The sequence below is a fragment of the Oreochromis aureus genome, linkage group 3 (assembly GCF_013358895.1).
Source record: "Oreochromis aureus strain Israel breed Guangdong linkage group 3, ZZ_aureus, whole genome shotgun sequence".
Taxonomy (NCBI): Eukaryota; Metazoa; Chordata; class Actinopteri; order Cichliformes; family Cichlidae; genus Oreochromis; species Oreochromis aureus.
In genome coordinates, this window is record NC_052944.1 from 114,004,067 (window position 1) to 114,029,295 (window position 25,229).

Here is a 25,229-nt window from a genome sequence, read left to right on the forward strand (position 1 = left end):
CTTGTTGTTGTTCAGACATTGAAGAGTTTTCTTTCTGTTTTTCTTTCAGCAGATGTTGGTCTGCAGGAGGTTTTAGATGAACATAAGATCAGTCTGAGGAGGAGATGTGAACGTGTGACTGAAGGAAGTGATGAAACAGGAAGTAGAACCCTCCTCAACAGGATCTACACTGAGCTCTACATCACAGAGGGACAGAGTGAAGAGGTCCATACCCAACATGAGGTGAGGCAGCTGGAGACAGCTTCCAAGATGGACGCCCTCCATGACGCTCCAATCAGGTGCCAGGACATCTTTAAAGCCTTACCTGACCAACAGAGACCCATCAGAGTGGTTCTGACCAACGGCGTGGCTGGTGTTGGAAAAACCTTCTCAGTGCAGAAGTTCACTCTGGACTGGGCAGAGGGCTTGGAGAACCAACATGTCAGTGTGGTGGTTCTGCTTTCATTCAGGGAGCTGAACCTGATCAGAGATGAGCAGTACAGTCTTCTGGAGCTGCTCCATGTTTTCCATCCAACATTACAGAAGGTCACAGCAGAGAAGCTGGCTGTCTCTCAGCTTTTGTTCATCTTTGACGGCCTGGATGAAAGCAGACTTTCACTGGATTTCACCAACAGGAAGCTGCTGTCTGATGTCACACAGAAGTCATCAGTCAGCCAGCTGCTGCAGACAAACCTCATCCAGGGGAATCTGCTTCCTCGGCTCTCGTCTGGATAACTTCCCGACCCGCAGCAGCCAATCAGATCCCTCCTACATGTGTTGACAGGCTAACAGAAGTACGAGGCTTCACTGACGCCCAGAAGGAGGAGTACTTCAGGAGGAGATTCAGTGATGAAGAGCTGTCCAGCAGAATCATCTCCCACATGAAGACATCCAGGAGCCTCCACATCATGTGTAGAATCCCAGTCTTCTGCTGGATCACTGCTACAGTTCTGGAGCACATGTTGACTACAGAGCAGAGAGGAGAGCTGCCCAAGACCCTGACTGACATGTACTCACACTTCCTGCTGGTTCAGACAAAGAGGAAGAAGAACAAGTACCATGAGGGACATGAGACGAGTCCACAGGAGCTGACGGAGGCTGACAGGGAAGTTCTTCTGAAGCTGGGGAGACTGGCGTTTGAACATCTGGAGAAAGGAAACATCATGTTCTACCAAGAAGACCTGGAGCAGTGTGGTCTGGATGTGACAGAGGCCTCGGTGTACTCAGGAGTTTGTACAGAGATCTTCAAAAGAGAGTGTGTGATCTTCCAGAAACCAGTCTACTGCTTTGTTCATCTGAGCATTCAGGAGTTTCTGGCTGCAGTCTACATGTTCCACTGTTTCACCAACAGGAAGAGTGAGGGGCTGAAGGACTTCCTGAGGATAGACTGGAATGAGGAGGAGTATGATGATGATGATGCAGGCAACTCTTGGAAGGAGTCATCTCTGGATGGTTTCCTGAGCAAAGTCATGCTGAAATCCCTCCAAAGTAAAAATGGCCACCTGGACCTGTTTGTTCGCTTCCTTCATGGCCTCTGTCTGGAGTCCAACCAGAGACTCTTAGGAGGTCTGCTGGGTCAGACAGAGATCAGCCCAGGAACCATCCAGAGAGTCATCCACAACCTGAAGAAGATGAACAGTGATGAAATCTCTCCTGACAGAAGCATCAACATCTTCCACTGTCTGATGGAGATGAACGACCGCTCAGTACATCAGGAGATCCAAGAGTTCCTGAAGTCAGAGAACAGATCAGAGAAGAAACTCTCTGAGATCCACTGTTCAGCTCTGGCCTTCATGCTGCAGATGTCAGAGGAGGTTCTGGATGAGTTGGACCTGCAGAAGTACAACACATCAGTCTGGGGACGACAGAGGCTGATTCCAGCTGTGAGGAACTGCAGAAAGGCTCGGTGAGTCCAGATGTGATCATTAATTAGTGTAGATTAGTAGTTTAGTTCTTCAGATATACACAGTACTAAACGACTCTCATTGGTTTAAGTTTCTCAGATAAAATTATATTTTGTGTTGATCAGGAAGTGTGTGTGTGCACTTAGCATGATCCTGCGTTGGTAGTCGTACGCTGTGTGTTGTAGACTCACATCTACATGTAGTACCTGTGTTGTGTCATTAGGGGGCAGTATTTTAAACCTGCTGCTGCTGTTGTTGGTCATTCAGACGCTCCTGTTAGAGAGAGACAGAAATACGAATCTATGAAGAGCTTCTTTGTGGTGACGTGAACTCTGATGTTAAAAACAGTGACAAGTATCCAGAACAGTCACCGTCTGAGCTTCTCCTCTGACTACAGACACAGAGTTTCGTGGCATAAACCTGGTGAGTGAGGATGAAGGTGCTGAGGAAGACTCTGGTTTAGTGTCATTAAAGTGTGATGTACTGATGAGTGACAGTGCTGTGGTTCAGGGCTCAGAGGTGAACCAGCTGTGCTCTCTTACTGCCAACAGTGGGACTTGTGCCGTTTCTCAATTCTCAAGTACGCGAGTACGTACTCGCGTTCTCGGCGAGTACGTACTGGCCGAGAACGCACGGGAGTACGGACTCGCCGAGAACGCGAGCACGGACTCGCGATTTGTACAATTGGAACACCAGCGTACTTGATGATGTCACAGGTCCGGAGTTTTTACTGCCGTCCCCTCTTAATTTAACTGTGAGTAACATGTTATGAAGCTTAACTTTAATCACAGCCAAACCGGTTTACTCAGGAACAAATAAAACACTGAAATAAACCAAACATTAACATTTAGAAGTGATCTAAGTGACTTATATATCATTTTCAACCCCAGTAGTGAAACCTCTATTAAGAAAAATAGTGTACATGTACATACGTGTACATACCTTAATAAAAACAAGCAGGTGAGATGTTAGAACGCTTTTATTTTTATTTTAGTGGACACTCAATACAGCTGCTGGGGTTTCTGAAAACGATGTGCCGGGAGTCCACTGTTGAGTTTTGGACGAAATGCATTCTGGGATATTTAGCTGTACCAAGTCCACACAAGTCACCACCGATGCATGCTCGATAAAACGGGCGGAGCGAGAACACATCCGGGACTTTTTCGCGTTCTCGGCTTGATGTGTACTTCGAATTGGAACAGTACTTGGTCTCCGACTGATGACGTATCACGAGTACACGAGAACGCAAGTACGCACAAGTACGCATATTGAGAAACGGCCAAACTGAGTGAGAAGACACTGCCGAGCTAACTTCCTGGCAGCACTCGCCAAAGGTCATGATGTCATCAGTGTAGGGGTGGGCGTTATAAACGGTATATGGTAGAAACGATATAAATTTGGCCAACGGTAGAGATTTTTTGACTATACCGCTCTACCGCGATAGCACATGTTGATGGTGTTATCAAGCTGCGCTTGTTATGGTCGAAAGCATTGCAGCGGCTAAAAACAACATCATCTGCAATTTATGCCGAGCGACAGTAATAGCAAAGAGACGAAGCACTTTGGGAATATGGGGAAAGCAAAAACTGCGCTTCCTCCACTTCTGTACCATTGAATTATTAATGTTGAATTCTATCACAGCTGCTCTATTCCCAAGTTGTTGCAGTATATTAATGACTAACCTCGTATTGTGGATGGATTATCTCAGTTGTTCTCCTGACTGAAGTTTGGTCCGTTTACAGCATCCTGCCATACGATTGCATTTGTCTCTAACCATCGGGAACCTTCACGTTAACTTTTATTGAGTGGGAAAAAGTTAGTTCATCCTTCAGCTTCACTGTTCTAATGTTATGCTAACATAGTTGTTTTGCTAGCGATCACGTAGCACATCATTATATAGCAGCTAGCCCAACTTCAGTAACCCTACAAACGTCACTGCTGTTTAGTTTTCTGTCTTCATTTATGTTGGAAGTGATAGCAGAGCTATACGTTTGAGAGATTTCTGAAAAAATTCAGTCAGAACATGCTATATCATGTTTAGGTGGAAGCTAGCGAGCTAACTTCCTGCTAACGTCTAACTCCATGAAATGTAAAAAATTCTGTTTTCATTGATGCATGGATGTTAAACTTAATTGTTACACCTGGTAAAACAGCAACGCTGATCATTTTATTAAAGATGAAAGAATTTAGACAGTTTTTAACTCTCAGTGATGCCGCAGTGTTCGTTTGACTTTGGGACCTGAAGTAGACGGAGTTTTGGACTAGTGATGTGTCGGTCACGAACGAAACGGCTCTTAGAGCCGGATCTTTGAAGTGAACGACGCGAGCCGGCTCCTTATTGAGAGCTGTGGGGTTTTTTTTCTCTCTCGCACTTTTTTTCCGCTTCACTCCGCACGCGAGCCGCACACGCTGTCCTATAAGTCGCCAGAAGCCGCTAAATGATGTCATCACCTAATTTTCATAATTTGTCATGCTGATGTAATTGTAACCTACAGGAGAGAGAAATAAAATCGTTGAAGAGACATAAAGTAAGAAAAAAAACATGATAAATGCATTTAGAATATATTTAGAACTATAAATTAAATTTCTTTTAGCAATTGTCTGTGAAGGTTCTCAATCATCCAGGTCATCGTAGTCACAGGAGCTTGCAAAGAAAAGCGTCTGGACTTCTTTAATCAGCAAGGGTTTCGGGTGAACTCATTGTGAAACCTGGCCGCACCCTATCATGTGATTTCCTGAGGTCAGATGGCCCAGGATGTGAGTGGGCGTTAAGGCGTCTGGGGAGGATCTCAAACTGGATTATAGATGGCAGACAGTTGGTGTCGTAAACCACCGCCTCTGTTCAAAGATGGTCGCTCACAGTGGACATAGATGGCCTCTTTCACTCCTCTTTCAAACCATCTGTCCTCTCTGTCCAAAATGTGAATGTTGGCATCCTCGAAAGAGTGACCATTATCCTTAAGATGCAGATGGACTGCTGAGTCTTGTCCTGTGGAGGTGGCTCTTCTATGTTGTGCCATGCGCTTGTGAAGTGGCTGTTTGGTCTCTCCAATGTAGAGGTCTGGGCATTCCTCGCTGCACTGTACAGCATACACCACGTTGTTCAGTCTGTGTTTAGGAGTTTTGTCTTTCGGGTGAACCAGTTTCTGTCTGAGTGTGTTGCTGGGTCTGAAGTACACTGGGATGTCGTGCTTGGAGAAAACTCTCCTGAGTTTCTCTGATACACCGCTACATAGGGATGACAATGTTGTTGCGTCTGTCTTTCTTATCCTCCCTCGCTGGTGTCTGATCTTCTTTTCTGTGCCTCTTTGCTGACTTTATAAACGCCCAGTTAGGATAACCACATGTTTTCAGTGCTTCCTTTACATGTTTGTTCCTTCTTTTTTCCCTGAGGCTTAGAGGGAACATGTTCTGCCCGGTGGTGTAGGGTCCTAATTACTCCAAGTTTGTGTTCCAGAGGGTGATGGGAGTCAAAGAGGAGGTACTGGTCCGTGTGTGTGGGCTTCTGGTAAACTTCGATGTTGAGGTTGCCATTCTCTTCAATGTGCACAGCGCAGTCCATGAAAGGCAAACAGTTATCCTTTGTGTCTTCCCTGGTGAACTTGATGTTTTTATCCACAGCGTTAATGTGCGCAGTGAAGGATTCCACTTCTTGTGTCTTGATTTTGACCCAGGTGTCGTCTACATATCTGTACCAGTGGCTGGGTACTCTTCCTTTGAAAGAGCCAAGAGCCTTCCTTTCCACTTCCTCCATGTAAAGGTTGGCTACAATAGGTGACACAGGGGAGCCCATGGCTCAGCCATGGTTTTGTCTGTAGAAGCCTTCGTTGTATTTGAAGTATGTTGTGGTAAGGCAGAGGTCTAACAGTGTGCAAATCTGATCGGGTGTGAAGTTGGTCCTGTCTTCCAAGGAGCTGTCTTCTTGTAGTCGTTTTCTGACAGTCTCCACTGCCTCCATGGTGGGTATGCAAGTGAAGAGAGAGACTACGTCAAAGGACACCATGGTTTCATCTGGATCCAGGGTAAGTTTCTGGACCTTGTCGGTGAAGTCGGTGGAGTTCTTGATGTGGTGTGGGGTGTTCCCCACCAGAGGTGCAAGGATGGTAGCAAGGTGTTTCAAGATGTTGTAGGTGGCTGAATTTATGCTACTGACTATGGGTCTGAGTGGGACCCCTTCCTTGTGGATCTTAGGAAGTCCATAAATGCAGGGTATGGCATCCCCTGGATAAAGGCGGTGATACGTAATGCGGTCAATGATTTTGTCCTTTTCAAGGTCTTGAAGGCAAGCTATAACTTTCTTTTTGTAGCTGCTTGTGGGGTCTCGCTTTAAAGCTTCGTAGGTGTTGTTGTCACTGAGGGAAGTAGTGATCTTTGTGTGGTAATCTGTTGTGTTTAGGACCACGGTGCACCTTCCCTTATCCGCTGGTAATATAGTGATGTTGTGGTCTTTGCTCAGGGAAGCGACGGCCTTCTTTTCTTGTAATGTGAGGTTAGACGGAGGGACTTTGGCACTGGAGAAGGTGGCTGAGACTTTCATCCTGATTTGCTCTGCTTCTGTCTGTGATAATTTATTAATCCGTATGGCGGTTTCTGTGGCTGTGATGAGGTCCACTATGGGCAACTGTTGCGGAACAATGGCAAAATTGAGTCCTTTGACTAAAACCCTCTTTTCAGGTTCAGTGAGATTCCGGTCTGAAAAGTTCTTTACCCATTTCTCCCGACTGTCTTCAGGTGTGTTTTCTTCTCTGAGTTGTGTGGGTTCAGACTGAGGAGTGTGGGTTTTTGAAAGCAAGGTGTGAAATTTCCTGCGTTGTCTTTCTTTTCTTTTAGAGCAGGGGTTGGCAACCTTTCTGATGGCGAGTGCCATTTAAAATTTCCTCAGAAGTCAGTGTGCCATATGATTGCATTAGCAATAAATTTAATAACGCTCTATATTAACAGTTACACACTATATAGAACCACTTTATAGAATTATATTTGTTCGCAGATGTTGGCAGCTATCAGCAAATAGTTATCAGCTATTTTGAAACAAAAAAAAAACACTTTTTATCCATAACAAGAACTCCATAACAGAAAATATAGAAAATAAAAATGCTATTTATGGTCTCCTCACAACAATGATAAGAAAAATAAACTGGGCCAATATGGCATGTTTGTTAATACAGAGATACACATGTTAATATGATCTCTGGTCTCCCACTCAGAGACACAGGTCTCCGAGTGTCCAGCATTCAGACGGCTACCCGAGGACACTCATGTGATAGAAAATCTGCTCACGCAGATATGCAGAACCAAGTACTGTCAATAAGGCCTCTGCAATGTTCTGAAGACAGTTAAACTTGTCAGGTAGTGATGTCCAGCAGGTGAAAATGCAAGCTCCATGAACACGCACAGCTATGGATTCCAGCTGCTTCGATGTTATATGTATGATTTCTATACATTTTATGTCAGATAAAAACTTTGGTTGTAAGATTCAGATAATTATTTGTTAAAAGCCAGACATTTTAAATGAGAATAATAAAGAAAAGTATTTCTTTGTGCCCCCCTTTCCCTGTTAATGCCCTACCTGGCCCCCTGGCAACACTTTGCTAGACCCGCCCCTGCACAGTTACCAGCTGTCAGCTACATAGAAAAGGATCCTGGTGTTATTTGTCTCTCAGAAACAGTTCATAACTTCCCTTCAACTCATTCATGTCACCTAAAAGGTAAACCTGTTTCTCCATCACCTGTTCAGCTCTGATGATTCAGTAAGGACATCTCCTGGTTTCATCTTCATGTTTCCTTCTCACCAGATATACAAACCATCATGACCAGCAGCTTTTACAGCTGTGGCTCCAGCAAACATCAGCTGATACTAGAAATTAATATTAAATAAATTCTAAACGCGCTGCTGTTGTTTAGCGCGACATCCGCTGGTTTCTTCTTTCTGGCGCAAAGTGGGCGATAAACAAACAAGAGAGAAAAGCTGATCAGCTGATCATTGATCGTTTCATGATTGAAGTAGCAACAGGAGATGGAGGGGGGGAGAATGAGAGAAGAAGAGGCAGCTGCAGCGTAACGACAGAATAAATCCAGCTTTGTGTCTTTTTCATTGTAGTTGAAGTCCGAGACAAACTGTGTTCCTTTTCACCTCAATACGAAACACGTAATATTTTCTCTGAATGAGGGACGATTCCGTTTTTTTACAGGCAACTCTACTAACTAACCTTATGAAGAAAATACAGTTCACTGTGGTATCAGTAACATCAAAGCACCCACCCAGCTGTATAGAAACTCCGTCATGCTAGCTAGCATGCAGTACGAGTTATTGTAACTGACTGTAAAAAGTCAGCACAACGAAAATAAACTCCACCTAAACTTGGTTTATATCTGACCCAGATAGACTGCAGGTCATAACGTCTTACCTGAAGTTCAGTTCACCTGACACTCGGACCGGCGGCTGCCTCGGGTCTCTCCTCCTCCTGCCTCCCCTTTCTCTGATCCACCCGCTGGCCTCCACCACTTGCTAATGTTACTGAATCTGAGGAAGCTCCGCCATAGCCACCACCAAACAACTGAGTTATTTTTACACACCGACCAGCATCTGGCCAAACCACCACCTTTCATTGTTTATACCGTTACAAAGGAAAAAAAAAAGTCACCGGGCCACCGAGCAAATGCCCGATGGCCAGTCCAGCATTGGTCGTGCCATCAGTTAACCCTTCGCGTGCCAACTGTGGCACGCGTGCCTAGGGTTGCCGACCCCTGTTTTAGAGTGTTGGGCCCGCTGAGCCTTGTCCACAAACTTGTAAACCTCTTCTAGGATTGGAGAGGGTAGAAGGGTTTCCAGTTCCTGCAGAGTCTGGCTGATCTTGATCTGGAGGGCATCTATAGTGAAATGGACCTGTCTTATCCTTTCACTTAGAAGCTGATTTTGTGCTCTCTGTAGAATCAAGTCTGCTCTGTGTCCCCTGACAGTGAATCCAAGGCGCAAGCTCTTAGGAACAACTGTGCTTTGTCTGCATCTTAGGTTGAAACGAAGGTGGTTCCTATAATCCACCAGTTTCCTTGATTCCCTTTCATACTCCCGCACCAGTTGAATGGTGTTCCTCCCAAAATGTACGGCAATATGTCTGTGAAGGTTCTCAGTCATCCAGGTCATCGTAGTCAAAGGAGTTTGCAGTGGCGCTGTCACTTGGTGTTCGCTCGCTTTGTGGTAGAGTATCACTTCCTGTTCCTGCTCAAACACAGTGGTGTTTCTGAGTAGATTTTCTGCTTAGCAATTTAATTAAAATCTTTTGATACATTCCTTTTTCATAGTATAATCTTCACGTGCTTCATCTGAATCACCCTTTCTGTGTGCTCACTACCTAATTTATAGCCAAAGTATTCACTCACTGTCTCTGTACTGTTTCGCTAGCTTAGCTTAGCTCGTAGCCGACTCGTTAGCACCATGGCTACTTCACCTGTCCCTCCTGCACTTTCTTGCTCATTGTGTCAGATGTTTAGTTACTCCTCGGCCTCCTTTAGCAGTAATGATACCTGTAACAAATGTAGCATATTTGCAGCTCTGGAGGCCAGGATTACTGAATTGGAGACTCGGCCGCACCCTTCATTCACCCGTAGCTAGCCAGGCCCCTGTAGCTGGTGCAGCCGAAGATAGCGTGAGGCCCGCTAGCTGTTCCCGGCAGACCCCAAGCAGCTGGGGAAAGAGGGTGGCTGGGTGACGGTGAGGAGGAAGCATAGTCTTAAACAGAAGCCCCAGGTACACCACCAACCTGTTCATGTGTTCAACTGCTTTTTTCCCCACTCGGCGACACACCCGGGGTCAAACTCTGGTAATTGGTGATTCTGTTCTCAGACATGTGAAGCTAGAGACACCGGCAACCATAGTCAATTGTCTTCCATGGGCCAGAGCAGGCGACACTGAGGGAAATTTAAAACTGCTGGCTGAGGGTAAACGTAAATACAGTAAGATCATAATTCACGCCGGCAGTAATGACACCCGTTACGCCAATCGGAGGTCACTAAAATCAATATTGAATCGGTGTGTAACTTTGCCAAAACAATGTTGGACTCTGTAGTTTTCTCTGGTCCTCCCCAATCAGACCAGGAGTGACATGTTTAGCCGCATGTTCTCCTTAAATTGCTGGCTGTCTGAGTGGTGTCCCAGAAACGATGTGGGCTTCATAGATAATTGGCAAACCTTCTGGAGGAAACCTGGTCTTGTTAGGAGAGACGGCATCCATCCCACTTTGGATGGAGCAGCTCTCATTTCTAGAAATATGGACCAATTTATTAAACCCCCAAAATATGACTATCCAGAGTTGGGACCAGGAAGCAGAGTTGCAGTCTTACATGCCTCTCTGCAGCTTCTCTCCTCCTGCTACCCCCAAAACCCATCTCCATTGAGACTGTGTCAGCTCCCAAACAGACAAAAACAAACTAAAACCAGCAAAAACAACTTAAACATAAAAAATCACAAAGAAAGAACAATACAGTATCCACATCTCAACCAAAGAGTAAAACAGTGAAATGTGGATTATTAAATATTAGGTCTCTCTCCTCCAAGTCTCTGTTAGTACATGACTTAATAATTGATCAACAAATCGATTTACTCTGCCTTACAGAAACCTGGTTGCAGCCGGATGATTATGTTAGTTTAAATGAATCAACACCCCGAGTCATTCTAACTACCAGAAATCTCAAGCACAGGCCGAGGGGGCGGTGTGGCAGCAATTTTTCACACCAGCCTATTAATCAACCAAAGACCCAGACAGACTTTTAATTCATTTGAAAGCCTGATGCTTAGCCTCGTCCACCCCAGCTGTAAAACTCAGAAACCAGTCTTACTTGTTATCATCTATCGTCCACCTGGGCCTTACACAGAGTTTCTGTCTGATTTCTCAGACTTTTATCTGATTTAGTGCTCAGCTCAGATAAAATAATTATTGTGGGTGATTTTAACATCCATGTAGATGCTAAAATGACAGCCTCAACATCGCATTTAATCTGTTATTAGACTCAATTGGCTTCTCTCAAAATGTAAAAGAACCCACCCACCACTTTAATCACACTCTAGATCTTGTTTTAACATATGGCATAGAAACTGAACATTTAACAGTGTTTCCTGAAACCCTCTGCTGTCTGATCATTTCCTGATAACATTTACATTTACAATAATTGATTACACAGCAGTGGAGAGTAGACTTTATCACAGTAGATGTCTTTCTGAAAGCGCTGTAACTAAGTTTAAGAATATAATCCACCCACTGTTATCATCTTCAATGCCCTGTACCAACATAGAGCAGAGCAGCTATCTGAACACTACCCCAACAGAGGTCGATCATCTTGTTAATAATTTTACCTCCTCACTACGCACGACTCTGGATACTGTAGCTCCTGTGAAAACTAAGGCCTCAAACCAAGTACCAGACTCCGTGGTATAATTCTCAAACACGTAGCCTAAAGCAGATGACTCGTAAGCTGGAGAGGAAATGGCGTGTCACAAATTTAGAGGATCATCATTTAGCCTGGAGAAATAGTTTGCTGCTTTATAAGAAAGCCCTCCGCAAAGCCAGAACATCTTACTATTCATCACTGATTGAAGAAAATAAGAACAACCCCAGGTTTCTCTTCAGCACTGTAGCCAGGCTGACAAAAAGTCAGAGCTCTTTTGAGCCAACCATCCCTTTAACGTTAACTAGTAATGACTTCATGAACTTCTTCACAAATAAAATTTTTATCATTAGAGAAAAAATTACCAATAATCATCCCACAGATGTAATATCATCTACAGCTACTTTTAGTACCATCGATGTTAAGTTAGACTCTTTTCTCCAATTGATCTTTCTGAGTTAACTTCAATAATTAATTCCTCCAAACCATCAACGTGTCTTTTAGACCCCATTCCTACAAAACTGCTCAAAGAAGTCCTGCCATTAATTAATTCTTCAATCTTAAATATGATCAACCTATCTCTAATAATCAGCTATGTACCACAGGCCTTCAAGCTGGCTGTAGTTAAACCTTTACTCAAAAAGCCATCTCTAGACCCAGCTGTCTTAGCTAATTATAGGCCAATCTCCAACCTTCCTTTCATATCAAACATCCTTGAAAGAGTAGTTGTCAAACAGCTAACAGATCATCTGCAGAGGAATGGCTTATTTGAAGAGTTTCAGCCAGGTTTCAGAGCTCATCACAGCACAGAAACAGCTTTAGTGAAGGTTACAAATGATCTGACAGTGGACTCATCTCTGTGCTTGTCCTGCTAGACCTCAGTGCTGCGTTTGATACTGTTGATCATAATATCCTATTAGAGCGATTAGAACATGCTGTAGGTATTACAGGTACTGCACTGCAGTGGTTTGTATCATATCTATCTAATAGACTCCAATTTGTTCATGTAAATGGAGAGTCCTCTTCACACACTAAGGTCAATTATGGAGTTCCACAGGGTTCAGTGCTAGGACCAGTTCTATTTACATTATACATGCTTCCCTTAGGCAGCATCATTAGAAGACATAGCATAAATTTTCACTGCTATGCAGATGACACGCAGCTCTATCTGTCCATGAAGCCAGGTAACACACACCAATTAGTTAAACTGCAGGAATGTCTTAAAGACATAAAGACCTGGATGGCCGCTAACTTTCTGCTTCTTAATTCAGATCAAACTGAGGTTATTGTACTCGGCCCTGAAAATCTTAGAAATATGGTATCTAACCAGATTCTTACTCTGGATGGCATTACCTTGGCCTCCAGTAATGCTGTGAGGAACCTGGGAGTCATTTTTGACCAGGACATGTCCTTCAGCGCACATATTAAACAAATATGTAAGACTGCTTTCTTCCATTTGTGCAACATCTCTAAAATTAGAAATATCCTGTCTCAGAGTGATGCTGAAAAACTAGTTCATGCATTTATTACTTCCAGGCTGGACTACTGTAATTCATTATTATCAGGATGTCCTAAAACTCCCTGAAAAGCCTTCAGTTAATCCAAAATGCTGCAGCAAGAGTACTGACAGGGACTAGAAAAGAGAGCATATTTCTCCTGTTTTGGCTTCCTTCATTGGCTTCCTGTTAAATCCAGAATTGAATTCAAAATCCTGCTCCTCACATACAAGGTCTTAAATAATCAGGCCCCATCTTATCTTAATGACCTTGTAGTACCATATCACCCTATTAGAGCACTTCGCTCTCACTCTGCAGGCCTACTTGTTGTTCCTAGAGTATTTAAAAGTAGAATGGGAGGAGAGCCTTCAGTTTTCAGGCCCCTCTTCTGTGGAACCAGCTTCCAGTTTGGATTTGGGAGACAGACACTATCTCTACTTTCAAGATTAGGCTTAAAACTTTCCTTTTTGCTAAAGCATATAGTTAGGGCTGGACCAGGTGACCCTGAATCCTCCCTTAGTTATGCTGCAATAGACGTAGGCTGCCGGGGATTCCCATGATGCATTGAGTTTTTCCTTTCCAGCAACCTTTCTCACTCACTATGTGTTAATAGACCTCTCTGCATCGAATCATGTCTGTTATTAACCTCTGTTTCTCTTCCACAGCATGTCTTTATCCTGTTTTCCTTCTCTCACCCCAACCGGTCGCAGCAGATGGCCCCGCCCCTCCCTGAGCCTGGTTCTGCCAGAGGTTTCTTCCTGTTAAAAGGGAGTTTTCCTTCCCACTGTCACCAAAGTGCTTGCTCATAGGGGTCATATGATTGTTGGGTTTTCTCTGTATTTATTATTGTGCGATCTACTGTACAATATAAAGCGCCTTGAGGCGACTTTTGTTGTGATTTGGCGCTATATAAATAAAATTGAATTGAATTGAATTGAATAGAAAAGCGTCTGGACTTCTTTAAGTTGCTTGAAGACGTTTCACCTCTCATCCGAGAAGCTTCTTCAGTTGTACGATCAAATGGTGGAGAGTCCCAGATTTAAACCCAGTGGGAATCAGATGAGCCAAGGTGTGAAAGCGGGTGTGGGACCTAATCAGCCAGGGTTTCGGGTGAGCTCATTGTGAAACCTGGCCCCACCTTGTCATGTGAATTCCTGAGGTCAGACTGTGAGCGACCATCTTTGAACAGAGGCGGTGGTTTACGACACCAACTGTCTGCCATCGATAATCCAGTTTTGAGTTCCCTCCCCAGACGCCTTAACGCCCACTCACATCCTGGGCCATCTGACCTCAGGAAATCACATGATAGGGTGCGGCCAGGTTTCACAATGAGCTCACCCGAAACCCTGGCTGATTAGGTCCCACACCCGCTTTCACACCTTGGCTCATGTGATTAGAGGATCATCAGGGGGTCCTTTGTCCGTCTTTGGGGGGAAACTCCCACTGGGTTTAAATCTGGGACTCTCGGCCATTTGACCTTAGAACTGAAGAAGCTTCTTGGATGAGAGGTGAAACGTCTTCAAGCAACTTAAAGAAGTCCAGACGCTTTTCTTTGCTATCTTTTAGCAATTATTGGGTTTTTTTTAACGTCACAATTTCAACCGACCTACTTTAGCCAGGCATGGTACCGGCAAAAGTGACCCAAAATAGGCATTCTGGCAGAGTTACTTTTTCTGTGTGAGTTTTTAAGTAGTTTTAAACCTTGTGATCCACAAAAAGTAAGAGTAAAAGAAGAACTGACTGCATTACAGTCAGGGCAGGAGCAGCTGCTTCGCTCATTGCAGTTTTGGAGGCGTAGAGGGTCAAAATCTCCTGCTCTGACAGCAGCTGGGGGCGACTTCTGTGTTACGACAATCCGTCGCCTGTGAACGCTTTGGCATGGGCCCGGTGCCCATGGCAGCACCCGCTGCTTGTTGAGAGAAAGAGCGTGCTTTCACGTCAAAAAGTGGTCATAAGTCTTCCTAATAACACCAGCAATAGTGACCAAATTTTTAGAAAAAAAGAAAAAAGTCGCTAATTGGGTCTGAAAACTCACTAAATATAGCGACAAAGTCGCTAAGTTGGCAACACTGCTTGCGCTGGGAAGAGGGGGGAGGGGCGGTAGTTACACTCGCAGTAGCACAGGAACAGAGCAGGAGGGAGAGAGAGAGAGAAAGAGAGCCAGGGACAACAACGTCACATTAGAAAGGTATAGTAATCATCCACAACTATTTTCAGTTGCGAATGATAAAGGATTCAGAAAGTTTATTCATGCAGGTCTATGTGACAGAGAATGTGCATCTTCTTTTTGTATTCATATTTTAATTTACATTTAAAAACTCAGAAGCACGTACAAACTCTGAAGCACATTAAAAACTCCAAAACACGTTTAAAACACAACAGAAGTGTTCCAGGATGCTAGGCGCAGCGTTGCGCTTTTGTTACCTAGAGGCTACGCTAGAAATGTGTTTTGGAGTTTGTGCGTGCTTTGTCTCTAGGGGCCACCGTATATATTTATATATTAATAATAAATTAATTAAAGCAACAAAACAACCTGAAGATCCGGTTGGGAGCTGAAAGAGCCGGCTCTTTTTAGGGAGGCGAGCCGAAAGAGCCGGTTCTCTAAAAAGAGCCGGAAATCCCATCACTAATTTGGACCCAGTTTTGGATTACAAGGTTCCTGACTATGGTAGCCGTAATGCTCCAGCAATCCATCAAGCGGTGCGCCTTCATAGCTTACCAAAGTCATACTAAAACATTTTTTGATAGATTTCTGCGCGCCGTGTACAACATAAAATCGGTTCGAGGTCAGTAAGCATAACCAGAATTCATACATAACTCATACACACTGTTGATTTTTTAGAAAATTAAAGGATTTTAAGTGTGCCTTATAGTGTGTAAAAAATACGTGATACAGAAGAAAAGAATATATCACTATATATATCGTTACCGCGCATGCTTCAAATTATACCGTGATATGGATTTTAGGCCATATCGCCCAGCCCTACATCAGTGCTTTATAGATGGTGGTAGGTTTAGGTTGTAACCACAAAGTGTTTGTGTCCGTACGCTGCAACCTTCCACACCATCCTTTATTGTGTCACATCCATGCAGTCAGAGCTGTTTCCACCATGTTTCCACTGATATTAATCCTGTTCAATGACACGTTTCATATCAGTGAATATGTTCTTTAGGACGTCCACTGACATGTTTAAGTGTCCTGCTGGAAATCACTCAAATCATCCATGAAATCCATGAAAAATCCTTTTAGTGTTTCTAACTTCACCCTCTGTCCTCTCTCTCTCTCCGTCCTCCTCACTGCTGCTTTCACTGATAATCACACAAACATCGTATTCAGCTACAAAATAACACAATAATATCATCTGATGATCATTATTATAAGAGCAGGATCCATATTTGATATCAGAGTAACACACTGCTTGGTTATGTGCAGTCATCATCAGTGACTGTGGGTCAAACAGAAGCTCTCTGATTGGTTGCTGACCTTGGTCATGTTGGGGTTCAGAAATTGAAGGAGGAATCCAAAATAATGACCACTGATCCGGCCGGGTGCAATTAGACGAAGATTTAATGAATACACGCAGCGTGGAGCCAACACTGTGCAGATTCAGTGTTGAACTGTCTTACAATAGTCAGAACAAAGGTTTTATAGGGGTAAGATAGTACAGCCCCCTCTTTTGCAAAGCAGACACAATACAGCATACGTCAATCCAAAACCACAAATGTTCAGTTAACTTTGACATCGTTTAAAAAGAACATTGTCTTCGGCTCAAAGCCAGGTGCTTCCCCCCAGCTCGCCTTCGGTGTCGCCTGTCTCTGGGACATCTGGTGTACTTCCTGGAACAGACTAACACGTATGCACCCAACTTTGCAAACTTAAGCAAAACACATCTTAACTTTTACCTGCTAAATGAGTCTACAGATGTGTGTGTGTGTGTGTGCGTGCTGTGTACTGCGTACGTGTCATGACCTCTCCTGCACCCCGGCTCACCTCACACCTCTCGTCATCGCCAGACACAAGGCCTGCGCACGTACACAGCTGAAACTATATGTGTCTGTATGTGTGTAATAATCTTGACTGATATATAAAATGTATAAAACAACTGCTTCACTCTAATACAACTACTTAAAACTTAATCAAAGCTTAATCAGAGATATTAATGCATAATAAAACAGCCTGCTCAAAACACCTTACAATCTGACTCTGCTTTCAGTTTCACTTCCTGCCCTGCACACTCTGCAAACCTGCAGTTTCCTGTCAAGAGTTTTAGACCCAGAGTATATAGAGAGGTGAGCCTTTTCAAATAATGCAATGTAATCTGCCTATAAACATTTTAAGATTATAGATTCAACTTAACAGTTTAAAGTGGTTCTTACTGGACCTGTAATAAAAGCTTAATTGGGTGCCAATATGTTTAACCATCTGAATTCAATCTCCATATTGTTACTAATGGAATGGTAATAATGATTATAAAAAAAAATAGCAGCAAATAATAGCAGCATAATATTTTACCACTCCTGACAGTCACCTGTCCACTCTCACCTGTTTGTGTTTGCTCTCTCTTTGCTGTCTCCATCCTCTCTCTCCTTTCTCTCCCTCTCTGTCTTTGTACCGTCACTCAGGTCCAATGGGAACAGTGACATTTACAAACCAATCAAAGACAAACTGATCCATGTCAGGTTATAACAATATTCAAAGTGAATACAGGCTGCTGCTGGACACAGACAGGTAACATCATTTTGACTTGCTGTCACCTGGATCTGGACTCATAAACACTGAAGCCCTGAACAGGAATACAAATCTTTTTCTGCCAACTAGCAACAAACCAGCAGATAATGGCTCAGAAAGCTAAAATGAGCCAATCATTTCTGTGTTTAGTTCCCCTGAAATCAGATCTGATATCAGCAGCTCTGAGTTCATTCATCATTATTGTCCAGTGATGAGATTTCTGCTCCGTTTGGTAACAGTCAGCAGGTTTTTCCTGCGTGTGGACGTGAACAGTCGTACCTGACAGCAGGTAGCAAACAGAGATCATCTTTCCAGCTGGAACTCTTCACTGAGCTGAACTCATTCAAAATGTTCTGGAGTCAAAACAGGAAACAGTCCAAATGTGTGTCTTCACTCTGACTCTGGATCAGATCTCAGTGACAGACTGTGGACATTATGGAAGCCTAAATGTGACACCATCTTCCTCCTTCATCTGCAGATTAAAGCCAAACAAAGATTCTCATTAAAAGTCTGAGAGAGACTGAATCATTGTGTCATGTCAAACACAGTAAGAGGAGCTGAAGCACAGATGTGAAGAGCAGATGTTCATCAGATTATGACCTCACTCTGTTTTGTCTTCATATACATTCAGTCTGTGTTTATAATGCAGATTTTCTGCTTTTATAATAACACATTTTATATTTTCTATAATTACAGACTGACTCAGTGTGGACTCTCAGAGACTCACTGTGAAGTTGTGGCCTCAGCTCTGAAGTCCAACCCCTCCCATCTGACAGAGCTGGACATGAGTGAGAACAACCTGCGGGATTCAGCAGTGAAGCTTCTATGTGCTGGACTGGAGAGTCCAAACTGTCGACTGGAGACTCTGAGGTGAGTTCACTGACTGCAGCTGTTGTTGTTTTTCTATATTTCAGATCTTTGATGTTTGAAACTTTCTTTAGTTCTTAAATGTTCAGGATGTGTCTGAAGACAAATGTGAAGAAGTTTGAGTGCTTTCAGAAATGTCTTTTCAAATGAGTGAACAACAGTTTTTCCTTTTGGCTCCAAATAGAAGTGACAGACTTGAGCAGGGTTCATTTAAAGGTTGACAGAAGTGGAGTGGTGACGGGGAGATGTTTGACAGGACAGTTTTTCAGCTCCACAGGTTCATGTTGTGCTCCATCAGTCAGTGAAGACGAAGTCAGTACTGATGATGCTGTAGAGTGTGTGAGGGATGTGAATGAGGCTGTTGAAGATCTGATGATAGCAGATAAAAACAGGCTGGAGAGACTTTGAGCTTGTGTGCAAACAGAGAGAGAGAAAAGAAAGACATGAATATCAACGCTAATAAATGTGAGGTTAGGAGCTGTGATGATGTTCATGTTATCAGAAGCTGACATGGCTGCTACAGAGACGACCCACACAGCTGCTGTGGTGAGGTGTGTGTTAAAGCAGAGGAACACAGAGCAGCCTAACACAGGCCCAAACATGACAACAAAGCAGGATTCAGGCTCTGTGAGAGGATTTCAAACAGAAGCTGGAGAAGAGAAAGGACTCTGTTCGAATGACTACAGAAAGCAGGCAGCTGAGACCAGTCCAAGTGTTTCCATGGAGCCCAGTCTAACATTCATTTATACACTAACGCACAGAAGTGAATTAATCAATTAAAATAGTTTGTGATGCACTTGAACGCTGCGTGAGCAGTTTACTGTCACTCTGGACTTTTCTTTATTTCTATTAGCTGTCAGTGAGATTTCAGAGCAATCAGAGACTGTATGAAGTATAATTCATGTGCAGTTGTTGAAGTTGTAGAATGGCAGTTTTGGGGTATTTCCTGCTTTCATTGTCCTGCTAGTGCTGATGGAAAATTTTATTGACGTGTGAATTCATTCTTTAATGCTCGATTCTGCATGAACAACGTGAACAATGATCTGCGTGCCTAAATATTAAACACAGTTGATATGTTTGTTGATATGTTTGTGTGAGTGCTGCACAGCTGATGCTGGAGTGTTGTGAGTGTTGTGATTCAGGTGTAGATGTAATGGCTCATTCATCACATTGATCCTTCCATAAAGCTCCTTTTCTCTCACTTTGGCTCAACGTTACTAAAAACATAAGAACTGTTTTCACTTTGTAAAAAATCTCACTATCTTTCTGCCCGTGTCTGATGCCTGTTGCATTATGGGTAACAGGGATTCCAGGCCAGCCAATCAGAGCAGAGTTTGACAATGAAGCCAAAGATGGCCTCCAGTGAAGGTGGGGCATGATGCTGACATGACTGCAGACTGGAGCCTGAACCTGGATCTGCCAGTTCCATGTAATCACATCATTTTAATGTCATTATTTTCTGGATCAGATGTGGAAACATCACTGCCTATTTTATTGTTCACACTAAATCCATGATGGCTCCATGTGGCCACGACTGGATGTTCAGCTTACAGAGCCCTGGGCGCAAATGTGTGATGGACCCTCGCCAGCTGGATTTGATCGCTCGGCTTCTTTTCCTTCTTCAATAATTAGACATACAGGGCACACAGTGTGTGTACAGAACAGCTGGAATCATTATGGAGGCCTCACTGGAATATGGAAGCATCACAGTACAGCGTCACTGAAGCTTTAAAGCCTCTGATATGAAATGAGAAATGAAGCAGCCAGAGCTTTTTCATGAGTGGAAATCCACTGTGACTGTGAGCTGCTGCTACAGCCTCCAGATTAGCCAGCAGCTCATCCTGCTCAACATTTTCTCACCAACTTTAATGGAAGTGTGATGTTTTCAGCTGGAGTGATGGTCAGGGTGGCCTCCCTCTCCTCTTCTTCTCCTCTTCCTCTTTCATTTGTAAAGCCACTTCTGCTGCTTTCATTCATTTGGAAGTCCTGTAGCTGAGTTTGGGAGAGACTAACAGCCTCGGCAGCAGAGGGGAGAAAGGCTGTAACACCACCACTTTACTCTGTTCTACCTGTGACATCATTTTATCAGGAAACATAGATATGCTCATGTTTTTATTGTGTTTGGCGTGAAGAGCTAAAATATAAGAAGATCAAATGGTGCTTTTTATTATTGAGTTGGTTTGTTTCCTGCCTCTTGGATGGAGCCCAGCTGTGCGTGGCCCCTGGGCCGGTGATCAGAGTGTGTGTTGGATAATCTGCTGATCAAAGTCCAACACTGAGTTTGTAAAAACATGTTTCTCAATCATTTTGTTTGGTTTATGAGGAGAATGATTCAATAACTTGCTGCTAATACACAACATTTCATCATATTTCCTCATAACCCTCTTTTGTCTGACCATTTGATCCCATTTGAATTTCCAATAAAGGATCCACAGAGTTTGGTGACAATAATGACAGTAGATGTTTGTGTGAAAGTGCTGGAAGCAAATGAGTGTGTGATGTTCTTTCAGTGTTGCACTTTGTAGACGCTCCCTGAGCACTGGTCTCACAGCCAGCTGCACATAGAGACCAGTGTTGTTAGTCCAGGTCAGAAGATGACTTGTTGGAATGAAAATGAGCTTGTAGTTTGTCTGCTTTAATCATGTGACTGGAAAAAGGTGTTGGACTTCAAATATGTCCATTTCTTTCACACTTCACCTTTAAAAGTGAAGCCACGTGGATCCTTGAAGGAAAAACACGACTTTTTCAAGTTTTTGTCCTGTTTTTATGATAAATGTACGACTTTAATGTGAAACATTCAGAGTTTTTTCTCTTGTTGTGTTTGTTTGAAGCTGCTTCCTGTTGGCTTCAGCTGTTTGGAGTTTCCATTTTCTAAACTTCTACATTCTGAACCTTCTTCAGCTCTGAACAGATGATGAAACACTGAATGATTTCAAGCTCACACTTTGTCTAATAAACTTACATCTTTCATTCTTTATACAGATTGGAGCACTGTGGTTTGTCAGAGATCAGCTGTGATTATCTGGCAGCAGCGCTGAAGTCCAACCCTTCGTATCCCAGAGTGCTGGACCTGAGTGTAGACTACAACAACCTGCAGGATTCAGGAGTGAAGCAGCTGTGTGTTCTTCTGGAGAATCCACGATGTCGATTTGAAACTCTGAGGTCAGTCACCATGTTTTAGTTGTGCTGAGATGAATATGATGTGAAAGTTGTGCTGACACTGTGAATCAGTAGGCCCGCAGACCTCTATACAGGAAGTCTGGTTCTACTCTTTGTAGAACTTCTGATCCCTGATCCTCTGAGTCTGACTCAGTAGATAATGCAGAGATCTGAGCTGATGTGGGTGAGGGGACTTGGGCAGCCTGACAGTCTTGATGTCCATGTCTTCCCTGCTTGTCCTGATACAAATAAACATGAGTAGCCTTGCAGGTCAGATCTTATCAGTCACACCTGTTAGTGCAGCTCTCCTCTAGATTGTAGTGCTTGTTAAACTAGGATGGTTTTAGAAGCCTGGACCGCAGATCGAAGGGAAGATATGACGTGGAAGGCTAAAGTGACCTATTAGAGGTGTTTGCACTAACATAGATAAATACCCAGATTTACACCTTTATTGTCTCAGAAAGGGTTAAAAAGTGAATGTCCACAGTGAGGTTGAAGGTGAGATAGGCACTTCCAGCTAGGGCTGGGCCATATTATACCGTTCACTGTAATACCGGTACAACGTATGTAACGTTATTAAATGTTATTAAACGGATCGATAAGTGAAACGGATGAACCAGAATTGGTTTGTAAAAATGGTGGCAGTTCAGTGATGTGGAACTGGTTTGGTGTTTGTCTGTCAGATACACAACAAAGAACATTTTTTTGTAGAACATGAAAGCGGGCGTCGTTATTGCCATATTTGTCGGACTAAGGTGCTCGTCAATCTGGGAGTAATCTGGGTCCTAAACTCCGTCCTCTTCGGGTCCTAAACTCCGTCCTCTTCAGGTCCTAAAGTCAAACGAACACTACAACATCACTGAGAGTTAAAAACTTTCTAAATTCTTTCATCTTTAATAAAACGATCAGCATTGCTGCTTTACCAGGTGTAACTATAAAGTTTAACATTCAGGCATCCATGAAAACAGGATTTATAATCAATGTTCCCTCTAATGTTTCATGTGTCTGAGCGAACACACAAACTCCCTGAGCGGTCCCTTGGACCACTGTGAGCGACATCAGATGTGTGCACTGTGGTCACGCCAGTGTCGAATCCATCCAAGTTACATGGTTTATTAAAATAATCACATTACAGCATTTACGTTTATGTTAGACTACTTTTAATTAACTGCTTTAGCCCACTTACAATGAAAATTTTAAAAAAAAAGTCTTGTTCATGACCTGTGTAGGATGTTAACACTATTGGAAGTAAAAATAACTTGAACTCCACTTTTGAAAACACAACTTTCTTTTCTTTAAAAAAAAAAATAAAGCTCTGACTGTCGTGGTGTGTGGAAGAAGCGGACTCGAGCGCAGATCTCCTTGCAATGAGACAGTGAATTTATTTACAGAGTGAAAAAATACAGTCCAGTGAAATCCCTCGGCCGTGGCTCCCCGTGGTCCATTCACCCAGCTCCCGTGTTCTCCTCTCCCCCTCCTGGTGCAAAAGACAAAACAGTAAATAGCAATCCGAAAGCGGGTTGGAAAGAGCACACGATCGAGACACTACTAACGAGCTTAGTCTAATGATCCAGCGCTGACTGAAGCCTGGTCACCGCGTAAAATACACCGGGGTCTGATGGTGGATAATTCACGGCAGCTGGTGAATGTTAATTAATCGGCGGTGTGCCGAGCTCTGAACGGAGCTACTTCCGGGTCGGCGGACCTGCCTCCGGGGAAGCGCGGCTCCATCAAAATAAACCCAAACTTAAATGATCAGGTCGCCCAGCAGGGCTGGCCAGACCATGACACTGACTTGTATTATGAGTCTGAGTCTGTGGTCTGGGAGAGAGTCCTGTAACTCTCTGTCTGCAAAATACAGTATATAAAGACCAATGTTGAGCAATTAATTATATAGTTACTTCTTCAAAAAAGTTACTGAGTTATGCAAACAACAAAGTTTTTTTTGCAGCTATTTACCTAAAAATGCAGCCAAGGAGTTTTTTTAAATAAACATTTCAAACTATTTACAGAACAATCAGCTGTTCTGCATCAAATTTGATGCCACACAAATTATTTGTGCCACTCCAAAAAATAATTTCTGCCCACTATGAGATAAAGAAGAACAACAGCCTGATACCTGCAGGCCTGACAACAGGAGATGTATCACTCCTGTAACACCTGTAACATTCAGCAGCCGCCTCATTGTTCTGACACACACAACAAAACTATTGACTACACTACACACTAACTACACACTAACTACACAAGATTTGTGCTAAACGTCGCAAATCTCTCACATCTCAAAACACCGCCGTCACTCCTAAACTTCCTCCTGTGTCTTAACAACTAAATGCCATGTTTTGATTGGTCGACATGGTACATTTTTCGACCAATGGGAAAGGGCGGGGTGCTTCGGTTTCGTCTTTGCTCACAGGCGGAGAGCGCTTTCGAGCGTTTTCCTTATAAAACGCCGTTTTTACCGTTTCTTCCCACAGTAAATATAAACAACGATAGTATTCAGGAAGAAAACCAAACATTGCAGATATTTTTATCATAACTCTGGTTTTACGTGGCCTATCAACACAATTTAAAAACTGGTATAAAGTCCACACTTTTTCCGTCAATTGTTCCGTCTGTCCTGCTCACATCTCCAATGGTTGTACACGTTGTCATTAATGTGGCTTCACTCCACATCAGCCACGCCGCTTTGCTAGCTAAAACACCGGTGTCGGCACATATTTAATTTCAATTCAGGTTAGATTTTTTTGTGTGTGCGCAACGCAGATTTTCTCTGCGCAGAGACCGTGCCAACAGTGCGCAATTGCGCACGTCCACAGTTTAGAGGGAACATTGCTTATAATCCCGTGCAGCTTATGGTCCGAAAAATACGTATTTGATTTTTTTATTTGGCACACTGCAGTTTAATGTTGCAATGCTCCTGTTTTTAACTTCAGTGGATATTATACATGGTTATGCTGAGGATATGTCAGCCCATTTCTACTGGAAATGCCTTTTGGTTAAACTTTCAGCAAGGAATTTGCATTTGCAATGTTAAATGTTTATATAGCTTTAATGCAAATAAAAAACAGCTGCTTGTTTAAGTGGAAATGGATGGGGGTTTTTTTTGCGCTAGTAAAGTTGTGGAGTTGTATTTTGTCTCGCATCAATTATATCGTCAGTTATATCTTTATTGCAAATTTTCAAATGTATATCGTGATAAATATTTTTGGCCATATCGCCCTGCTCTACTTCCAGCACTGTAGATGTGTTCCAGCTTAGTGTTCATGGAAATATTCCGGAGAACAGGATTCCTGGAAAAATGTCACATCTTCTTAAAGTTATAGTCCACTGGGAAAACTGTGAAACTGTCGCTCTGATATCTAGTCAACCAATCAGGTGTTTACATGACATTCACTGATCTTCAGCCCCACCTTATTATCTCTATATTATTTCTTTCACATCAGAATAATCTTCACTTCACATTTCAGTCAGTTCAGATTTCTTTAGCACGTTCACTTTAACATAATCCATTTTAATCCAAACACCTCTCTTTAAGCCCTGTTTGTCAGTCACAGTATATGCAGTACAATCCTCTGTTTCACTAAGTCACACACATTCAGAGATAAGAGTGTCCTGTGTGTGCTCTCATTCATTCTCCCATTCTTTTTCTATGTTCTATGTAGGGCTGCACGATTTTGCATAAAATGAGAATCACGATTTTTTTGCTTAGAATTG

At 43.1% G+C, this 25,229-nt stretch overlaps 1 protein-coding gene across 1 annotated transcript in view; it reads left to right on the forward strand.

The window, feature by feature from the left end:
* Positions 1 to 845: 845 nt before the first annotated feature.
* Positions 846 to 25,229, forward strand: part of LOC120435068 (NACHT, LRR and PYD domains-containing protein 12-like) — a gene marked incomplete at its 5' end in the record, with an annotated part of 78,268 nt that continues 53,884 nt past the window's right edge. The window contains 2 exons of the mRNA XM_039603924.1: positions 846 to 1,885; positions 18,183 to 18,356. Of these exons, the coding sequence (XP_039459858.1) occupies positions 846 to 1,885; positions 18,183 to 18,356 (1,214 nt within the window). The remainder of the gene's footprint in view (positions 1,886 to 18,182; positions 18,357 to 25,229) is intronic.